Here is a 10,532-nt window from a genome sequence, read left to right on the forward strand (position 1 = left end):
AATCCTTGTATGACGTTCCTGTTTAAACCTAATGTACCATTTTTAAAGTGGGCTCTCCTTTCATGTTGATTCATGCGATTTCTTAAATATTCCAGCCGCAGGTCAATTGTTAGGCATATGTATTTCACGTATCATCCCTTTGTTTCTGCCTTACCTTTTCTGTCTCTTAATGATGCCTCTTGAAGTTACTGAGTGAAGTTCCAAGTAGGGGTCTTGTTGCGCATGACTATAAGTCTGTTAATGGTGTCGTTGCCGAACTCGAGGTCATGAAACTGCTTTTCTATATGGATATTCTTCTAGCTTTATTGTTTGAGCTTTCAGGTTTCCATCTGTGCTATGCTCTCGATTTCTTAATTTAGCTGTGGGAGATCATCCCCCCTAATATGTATGGATAGTCCATTGATCCAATACCACTGTATCATCCTTTTCTCACTAAAAGGCAGTGGTGACTTTCCGGTCAATTACCTGTGTGTACATGTACGTATGTCTACCACAGAGACTTTTTAATGGCTGGTTAGGCTCAAGATTTTTAACAATCCATCCATGCATGATTGCAGTATAGGTGGCTGCCTTATGCCACAAATTATGTTAATCTCTGGGAATGTATTTATGAGCAAAGGGTGGTGGATCCTCCCTCACTCAGAGAACAATTAAGTGGGGGTATGATAGGTAGATTTATTGTGCCAACCTGGCCAACAGGAATATGTGGAATTAATAAAGTCACAGTTTGATTGGAGGGCAAAGAGCTAAATGGCTTGGCCAAGGCCCATCCCTCTCTCTCTTGCTCTCTGGTGATAGGACCACCATGAAGCTGCTGTAGCTAGTTCTCTGCCTCAACTTGTGAGTTATGCTACTGGTGGGACAGCCAACTCGTTGATCAGGTTGCTAGAACTTGAGGTTCCTTGGAGACCTGCTTCGCTACGCTGCTGGTGTATACATCCCTTAAGCTTGAGGCTGATGGATCCTGTCGTCTTACATTGCTTGAGTTCAATATCTCATCCAGGCCTGCTTAGCTAAGCTCCTGAGCTGCTATTAGTTACCCACCCTGCTGTTTGCTGCCTGTGTCCGGACTACCTGCATTTTCCTAAGGAAGACTCAGCTGTTTCTTCCTTGATCTTGGACCCAGCATCCCTTGTTCGTTGAAGGACTTCCAGTCCACCGAAGTGAGTTGAACTGAGCCCTCTGTACTGATGTGTGCACTAATTAGCTGTCATATTCCTTCATGCTGTATCTATCTATCTTCATTTGTGTCCTGGGTTTGTTTATCTAGAGAACCCTAACACTTGGGGAGAACCAGTCATTACCAATAAGTGAATATAAAATAAACATAAAATTCTAACTGAAAAGGTCAGTAAAGAAGAGGTACATGGTATTCTGAGAGCACAATAGAGGATTTGACTTCTAGAGCGAGGGAAATTAGTTTTTGTGAGTTTTTATAGGAACAAATCACTATTTCTCTATGATTATGTTTCCCAAGTCTCAAACTCGGTGATCAAGAAAACATCATGATGTCTGCTTTATCAGTGGAGGGGCCATTTTCCCCTTTTCTCAGCCCTGAAAGCTTGAAGGTAAAGGATATTTTGGCAATGACTGTCATTTGTTTATCTGTCCTATTAATATGATAATCCCTGACTACAAAAATCGTGAGTACAACTCTTATTCTCTAGGGCAGATATGCCATTCTTCTGACAGCCAGCATCTAAAGCCCTCTTTCTTCTGGGGAATTCCCCAGCTGATGAATCTTTGTGGAGGCCAAAGCATCTATTGAAGCTAAAAAAGCAGATGCCATTGAGTAGCCTCATGGCAGTCTATGTGCCTGTGTAGAGCAGCTCCTGTGGTTTTCAATGGTTGACTTTTCCAGAAACAGAGTACTAGGCCTGTTTTTCAAAGTGCCTCTGTGTAGATTACAACCTCCAACTTTTGGTTAGCAGCCTCCTTTGCTAATCGTTTGCATCATCCAGTGACTCACTTTGAAGCCGAAAAGGCCCTTTCCATCTCAGCCCCTTTGCAACCAGAGAGCATGGGCCCTCCTTGGGCTGGTAGGAAGTAATCTACTTTTTTTTTTTGAAAGTCATTTTATTGGGGGCTCTTACAGCTCTCATCACAATCCATCCACCCATCCATTGTGCCAAGTACATTGTACATATGCTGACACCATCGTTTTCAAAACATTTTCTTTCTACTTGCGCCCAGCTCATTTTTGTCCCTCCTTTCCCCCCTCCATCCCTCATGAACCCTTGATATTTCTTTTTTCATGACTTACACTGACTCTTTCATGACTCTTCAGCCACTTTTCTGTTGTTTGTCCTCCTGGGCTATGTGTTATATGTTGATTATTGTGATGGGTTCCCACTTTCTCCCCTCACCTTCCCCTTCCCCTCCTGGTATCGCTACTCCCATTGTTGGTCCTGATGTGTTTACCTGTCCTGGATTCCCTGTGTTTCCAACTCTTATCTGTACCCGTGTATATGTTCCGGTCTAGCCGGACTTGTAAGGCAGAATTGGGGTCATGATAGTGGGTGGGGGGGAGCATTAAAGAACTAGAGGAGAGTTGTATGTTTCATTGATGCTATACTGCACCCTGACTGGCTCATCTCTTGTGATCCTTCTGTGAGGGGATGTCCAATTGTCTACAGATGAGGTTTGGGTCTCCACTCTACACTCCCCTTCATTCACATCAATATGATTTTTTGTTCTGGGTCTTTGATGCCGGATACCTGATCCCATTGACACCTCATGATCACACAGGCTGGTATGCTTCTTCCATGTGGGCTTTGTTGCTTCTCAGTGAGATGGCTGCTTGTTTATCTTCAAACTTTTAAGACTCCAGACACTATAATTTTTGATAGCTGGGCACCATCAGCTTCTTTCACCACATTTGCTTATGCCCCCGTTTTTGTCTTCTGTGATTGTGTTGGGAAGGTGAGCATCACAGAATGCTGGGTTATTAGAACAAAGTGTTCTTGCATTGAGGGAGTACTTGAGTGGAGGCCCAATGTCCATCTGCTACCTTAATACTTAACTATAAATGTATGTATATAGATCTATTTCCCTATCATTATATATAAATATATTTACATACATACATGCCTGTATTTAGACCTCTATAAATGTCCTTTTGAGGAGTAATCTACAGTGCATTCTGTCAGAAAGCAAAACTATTCATATCCCTAGTCAATGTTCAGAGGGAATTCAAAAGAGGCTTAACCCATGTGGGGACTCTGCAAACGGATTTTTGGCTTTCACTGTCATTCACTGCCTTCTGCAAACTGGGTACTCAGAATTTAAGTGCTAATATAATTCCATCCTCTGATCATAGATTTTATTAACAATCCTTAAACCACATAGGCTGGTGTTCCTTCTGTGTGGACTGAGCTTCATACCTTACTTACATGGCTTCTGGTTTTAAGATTGGCCATTTAGGCTCCACATGCTGATTTCACCATACTTTTCTATAGCATGCATGTCTTCAGCGATCATTTCATTAAGACAAGTATTAAGCAGTGCCACATCCTAAGAACTAGTTTTTCTTGGCTTAGGGCTATGATTAAGTGCAAGCTCAAAGTCCACTCATGTATTTAAGGTTTATTTATGTCCTTCGTCCACTATACGGGCAGCATTACCAGCTTCATGAGAAATAATATAATTACCATGGGACATTTGGTAATTCTGATAATAATATCATTAATTTAGCCAAGGGTATTGAATTTAAAATAGAAAATGAAATCTATCTATATGAAAGCTTTTTTAAGACTAAAATACACAGCATAAATGTTCATTTATACAAATTAAAATGTGACTGAATACGACTAAGAAAATGAGGGTTTGACACAAGACAAAAATATCAACAATGCTCATTCACTAGGGCAAAATTATGTGACAAAAAGTGAAGAAAACATGAAAACAGCAAATGTTTGTTGGTCTTAAGTTGCCTGCAACTTCAAAAGCAACAAATGTGAACCTAAGTCCAATGACTTCAAAGTCTACAACCCTCAGATGGCAGCCATCTGCTTCTTTACAGCCTATTTCAGCTTTAAGTCCAAAGGAGTATTTCAGTCCCTTTCATCAGCAACAGGTGTGTTTAAAGCAAAGTCCAGTTCACTTAGTAGGATTTCCAAATCAGATCTTTCTGATGTGACCTATGAAGAATGCCATACTCTTTGAAAAACCAAAATCTAAAATTCAGGTAGGCTGTAGAATAAGGCAAGCAGCCCCATGCATCCGGCTGCAAACCATAACACCAGCAGTTTGAAACCAACCGTCGCTCCAAAGGAGAAAGACAGGGCTTTCTGCTCCTGTAAACAGTTACAGTCTTCAAAATTCCCAGGGGCTGTTCCACCCTGTCCTATAGGGTTGCTATGAGTTGGCAAGGACTCAATGGCAGTGAGTTTGGAGTTTGGGGAGGAGTTGGGGTGGGGGTACGCCAAGGGCAGAAAAGAAATTTGGTTAAAAAATATGATTAGCAACACAATATAGGGCCAAATCTCTCCCTGAGGGTGTGTTGGGGAGAGAGCCTACATAAGTAATAAGTGTTCTCCCCAAGGGCAGGCTGCCCCGCCTTGGTTTAGCCACTGTGGGAGTGACATAATGCCAGGTCAACTTGAAGTGTAGGGTGGAGTCTAGCCTGTCACAGCCTGATGGTGCCTCCTTGTTGGCATGACCCCCTCTTAAGGAAGCTCCTGCCAGACACTGCCATTGGATCCATACAACTGCACCCACCGGCCTGTGAACTTCCTGCATTCTGCCTCATTGCCTGTGGTTGCGTGAGTCTGAAGAGGGATTTATGGACTAGCATTGGACTTACGAACTTGTTCTGGACTGGCCTGGGATGTTTGCTTGATATAAAGCGCTCTACACATATGAATGTCACTGGATTTGTTTCTCAGGTCAACATGACCAAACACATCCATCCACCACATGGTTTCTTCTTGAGGTGATAAAAACGTTCTGATCTTGGTGATAGTTGCATCTATCTGTGAATATACTAAAATGCTCTGATTTTACACTGGAGTGAATTGTATGGTATCTGAATGATATCTCCATAAAGCTATCTCCTTAGCTTGCTCCCACCCTCTCACTTTTCCCAGGCAGTATCTCAACAATTTCACACAATCAAATGCTGGGGCAGCTTTTTTGATACTTGTCTTTAAAAACAGGTGACTATATGTATCATATAAAAGTGTGGAAGGCTAAGCTCTAAATCCAGTACACATTGCTGGGGAATGGAACTGATTATTTTCTAAGCTTTTCTACAATTACTAGTTAAGTTTTGGGTTTTTTGTTTTGTTTTTAATCATTTTATTAGTGGCTTGTACAACTCTAATCACAATCCATACATACATCCATTGTGTCAACCACATTTTTACATTTGTTGCCATCATCATTCTCAAAACATTTCCTTTCAAGAAAAACCAAACATTTGCTTACTACTTGAGCCCTTGGTATCAGCTCATTTCCCCGCCCCCCTCCCTCCCCCATGAACCCTTGATAATTTATAAATTATTATTTTGTCATATCTTACACTATCCAATGTCTCCCTTCACCCAAGCTTTGGTTTTTAATTAAGTGAGCAAGTATTACTTTTGAAAGAGTTAAAAAAAAGAATTTAAAGATTATATGTGAGTTAAGGAAAAAGTATCAGATTTCCCGGCCTACCGCTCATGCCCCCAGCCCCCTGCCAATGTTGTATAGCTTTTGAACTCTGGTGGCTATGCATGTTAGATTCATGGTGCAAACCATTTCTAGAATGCATACAACCAGGGTGTGTACATCCCTATTTCCCATTAGGCCATACTCCTGGGCCATACCTGGTTCCTCGGCCACTGTATTGTTAGTGCTGGAACACCTGGCACAATAATAGCATTTTACACACAAGTAGCAACCAAGTAAAAGAATGTACATTTTCTTCTCTTTGTATTAATCACATTACAAAGTTGAATACATGTTGAGGTCAGGTGGTAGAAAAGTCACATCCAGGGAATCCCACAACTTGCCAAAGGTGGCCTTGACTTTGAATTCTTGCCAATAACGGGAGGGGGACATAGTGAGTGAGCTACCTGAACCTAGAGAGTGACCTACAGGCTTTCAATGACTTTCCAGTTTATTTTCTGATAAGGAAAAATGTTTTCAAGAACTAGCATGCTCAGTGAACACAGGAATGCTAGAAAAATAAGCAATAAAGGGCATACACAAACAACAGGTCACTGGAATTTTAATACACTTAAGTATTGACATAGAAAAGGTTTGAAATCAGCATTCAACACATTAGATTTCATATTAATATTTGCACTTTTAGTAAAATAAAGTTCTGCAAAGTTAAATTTTCTTAACGTTTCTTTTCACTGTTGGTCTAGCTGCTCAAAGTTTACAAAATGGTAGCAATTATTTTTTTAAGCAGTGGCACTTTCCCTAAGTGAAATGTTATGACAGGATGCCCAATATAAACAAAAAGTTAAGCTTTCCAAGTGTCCCCTCTTATCAAAATTCTTAGGGTCCTGAGCAGTCTGAGAACCGTGGAATTAAAATAATAGCAATAAACACGGAAAAAAAGATTTCATTGATAAAGAAAACTGGGAAGTTCACTCAATAACACAGTTTCTAAGCTTCGCAGCATGGCCTTCAGTGTTACCTCTGAGCAGTTGTTGCTGTCAGATGCTGTCCAGCCCACTTCCACGCCGACTCCCTTCCCCGAGTCAGTTCCGACTCAGAGTCACTCTATGGGACGGACGCTAACTTTTTTTTTAAAGGAATTTTCCATCTGACTTTATTTTCAAATACACTTTCTTACTGTGACTCTTTAAAAAACCTCATCTCTCTCCCTCAGAGCGGTTGGTGCTGGCAGTTTCGAACCACTGGCATTGGGGTTAACACTTCAATGCTTAACTGCTATGCCACCAAAGCTCCTTTCAACTCATAGCAACCTCACGTTCACCACAATCTTTCCTATGTTTGAGCCATGGTTGCAGCCACTGTGTCACTCCAGCTATTGAAGGTATTCATCTTTTCCACCACGCCTCTACTTTACCAAGCATGATGTCATTCTCCAGGGTCTGGTGTCTCCTAGAACATGTCCAAAGTCCATGAGATGAGTGTTTCTTGCTTCTAAGAATGTTCTAGTTGCACTACTTCCAAGACAGGTTTCTTCATTCTTCTGGCAGTCTAATGCACATTCGATATTCTTTGCCAACACCATAATTTAAAGGCATCAATTATTCTTCAGTCTTCCTGATTAATTGTGCAGGCTTTGCAGATATAAGAGGTGATGAAAAATACCAGGCTTGGGTGCGGTGCACCAGAGTCCTCAGAGTGTTCCACTGTCTGAACGGCAGCTCAAGTCGGCAGTCTGTGGAGCTCTATACTTGGAAAATGTTGCACAAAAACGTAACTGTTTTATGGGATGCAATGATTCTTAACATTTTGGTAGGCAGTCTGTTCATATTGATTTAAAAAAAAGTCTATCATAAATAAAGTCCTAAAGCCACGACAATTCTTGGTAAGATGAAGCATCCCAATAAATCCAAGGAAGATCCCCAGTAAACAGAGCATCATTATTTGGCCTTTGGAAAATTGTCCAGAGATGGGAAAGGCCTATTAAATTCACACATCCTTGTGTAGACATGTGCAGGTTAGGCTGGGCCGCGTGGGAGTTGAGTGCACAGTGGTGCGTGCACAGTGAAAGCGACGACATGCAGGGAGGGTACAGGGAAGGTGTACTGGACCCCGCGGGCGCAGAGCCACAGGGCAGCACAGGAAATATCATCAGGATACGCACATGCCTTTGGTGGTTACGCTGGCTGAATCAGCTCATTAAGGACCTGTTCTTGAGACTCACTATTGCAGTTGACTCACTTCAGGAGCATTTCTGTAGATTTCACGGAAATCAAGACCTGGTGGCACAGTGGTCAAGCACCGGCCTGGCTGCTAGTAGTTTGAACCCACTGGCAACTCCAATTCCTTGGGAGGACGGGCCTGGTGATACGCTCCCGCACGGATTCCGGTCTAGGAAACTCTACTGGGCAGTTCGTTCTACTTGGTCTCACGGGGTCACTAAGAGTCAGAATTGATTTGATGACACATCACAACAACAACAAAATAGTTCCAGGGGGCCAGGCTCTGTTCTAAGTGCTTTGTCAATATGAACTCGCTCATTTCCTCCTCATTATCAGCCCTATGAGGTAGGTACAAATGTTAGCCCCGATTCAGAGAGAAGGAAACAGGATCAGAGTTCTTAAGTAGCTTGCCCAAGATCACAAAGTTTATAAATAGTGATCTTAGAGTCAATTATGCATGAAGGGAGGGAAATCAAAGGACACCTTAGGCTGGGAAGAGGCGTCTGTCCTAGAACATCCCAGGCATCTGGCTGAGTGAACTAGGAGGCGGCAGCACCAGAGCCCACAGAACGTTTGCTCATCACATCCCAGGAGAGGGCCTCTACCTGCACTTCAATGACAGACAACACATTCTAAGAAGATAAACGTGAAACTACACAGGCACAGGAATCTCCCCATTGTTAGTAAGGGCCGATGTACATTTGAACTTGCTTTGAAATGTTTGAGCGAAAGGCACACTGGTTAACACGGAATGCCGATTCCACCAGCCTGAAGCTGACTTAGGAAGGAACTGCTTCTGTATCACAGAGACGAACGTAGAACAGACGGCGAATAAATATTCAATTTGCCATTTTAAAAAGGTGGTCTCAAATAAGACTTAAGAAGAATAACCTTGAATGTCCCAATTCATTACTTTATCATATTCTTGAATTCTTTGCTTTATGTGAGAAAGTTTACTCTTCAGGTAATCACAGCGTTCCTTTTTTTCCAGGAAAGTAGGATTCTGTGAAGGAAAACAGTCATTATCAGCCTCTGACTTCCTCGGGGAGTCAGAAATTGTCACTCAGAAGGTGAGCTTTCCTAGTAGTTTATGTGCAACAGATTTAAAAATCTGCCTAGTAACAGTTGAACTCTCTTTAAAAAAAGTTATTGATATTATAATTCACAGACCATACCTTTCAATGGATTAAACCTAGTTATTATTATCAACTCTCTATTTCCCCCAACCTCCCCTGACAGGACCCTAAGAAACTATCCATCTAGTTAGTTTCTGTAGATTTACCTAGCCTGGGTTTCATGTAAAGAAAATCAGGCAAACAAAGGCCCAACAACAAGACAAAACAAAACAAAACACACAGACCTCCAATTCAAAAGAAAGTTGAAAACCATAAAACTAGAACAAATTAAAAATGGGTCAAAGGAGAACAAATGATAAGGTGTTAAAATGTTAGCCTGACTATTCTGTATTGATTCACTTTCTCCTGCACTCTGATAAAGAGGCTGTTCACATCCGTGGACAATGGTCAGAGGAGAGTCACTGCAGACTTAATCCGCATGGGGACCTTGCAAATGGATTTGGGGCTTTTACTGTCATCCATATCCTTCTGCAAATAGAGGGTGCAGAATTTAAGCTTTAATACAAAATCCCTCTTTCAGTCTTGGATTTTATTATTATAATCATCAGATCACACAGGCTGGTGCTTCTTCTGTATGGACTTAGTTGACATGTCTTTCAGATGGCTGAATGTTTAAGACAGTCTATAAGGGCCAGATACTATTCTTTCTGATAGCTGGGAATCACCTGCATTATTTACCATACTTTGCAATAGCACCCATATCTTCGGACATCTCTTCATAAGGGCAAATAAACTCCCTGCAATTTTTGAGGTACCGTTAGCAATTTGAAACACATTAAAAAATAATAATAGTAACAATAAGTAACCAAAACTCAAACCCCTACTTGTCTGTCAGTTTGTCATATTGTGGTGCTTGATGTTGGAAGCTATGTCGACGGTCACCTAGAGGGAACAGGCTTCTGTAGACCTTCCAGAGTAAGAACTGACTATGAAGAAGGAGCAGCCTATCCACGTCAGAGGCATCAGTCACTGACAACTTTATGGACAGCACCGAAACACTGACAGATCCTAGACAAGGACGGTGCAGGGCCAGGCAGTGCTTTACTCTGTTGTCCAGAGGATCGCTGAGTTGGAAGTGACCCCGAACAGCAGCAACAAAACCAAATTCACTGCCATTGAGTCAATTCTAACTCACAGCGACCTACAGAACAGGTAGGACTGCCCCTGTGGGTTTCTAAAACTGTAATGCTTTATGGGAGTAAAAAGCCTCATCTTTCTTCCAGAGAGGCTGATGGTTTTGAACTGGTGACCTTGTAGTTAGCACCTCAACTTGTAAACTCAAAACACTACAATGACCATCTCTCTTTCTCCCTCCACCCCTCTCTCATATAGATAAAACCTCTTTCGCTCATTCAGACTGAGATCAAATAGAGGGTGATGTTAGGAAAACACAACTACAACTCTTTGAAGGGAGTGGGAGCGGGGGTTTTGTATCGATGCTCACTCCCCTGGTTGATAAACCAGGACAGACCAAAAGTAGCGGCATCTAGCACTCAAGCACTCATTTCCTGTAACATGCAGCGCTGCAGGAAATACAGAAAGATATGACAAAATAACAATTTATAAA

General features: G+C 41.8%; 1 protein-coding gene across 1 annotated transcript in view; it reads right to left on the reverse strand.

The window, feature by feature from the left end:
- Positions 1-7,157: 7,157 nt before the first annotated feature.
- The window catches only part of MARVELD2 (MARVEL domain containing 2), a 19,220-nt gene continuing 15,845 nt past the window's right edge, over positions 7,158-10,532 (reverse strand). Inside the window, exon 6 of the mRNA XM_004703688.2 lies at positions 7,158-8,832. Coding sequence (XP_004703745.1) covers positions 8,707-8,832 — 126 coding nt within the window. The 3' untranslated portion in view covers positions 7,158-8,706. The remainder of the gene's footprint in view (positions 8,833-10,532) is intronic.

This window comes from Echinops telfairi, unplaced genomic scaffold (assembly GCF_000313985.2).
Source record: "Echinops telfairi isolate 266 unplaced genomic scaffold, ASM31398v2 ScPeMD7_7469;HRSCAF=8507_1, whole genome shotgun sequence".
In the NCBI taxonomy this organism is placed as follows: Eukaryota; Metazoa; Chordata; class Mammalia; order Afrosoricida; family Tenrecidae; genus Echinops; species Echinops telfairi.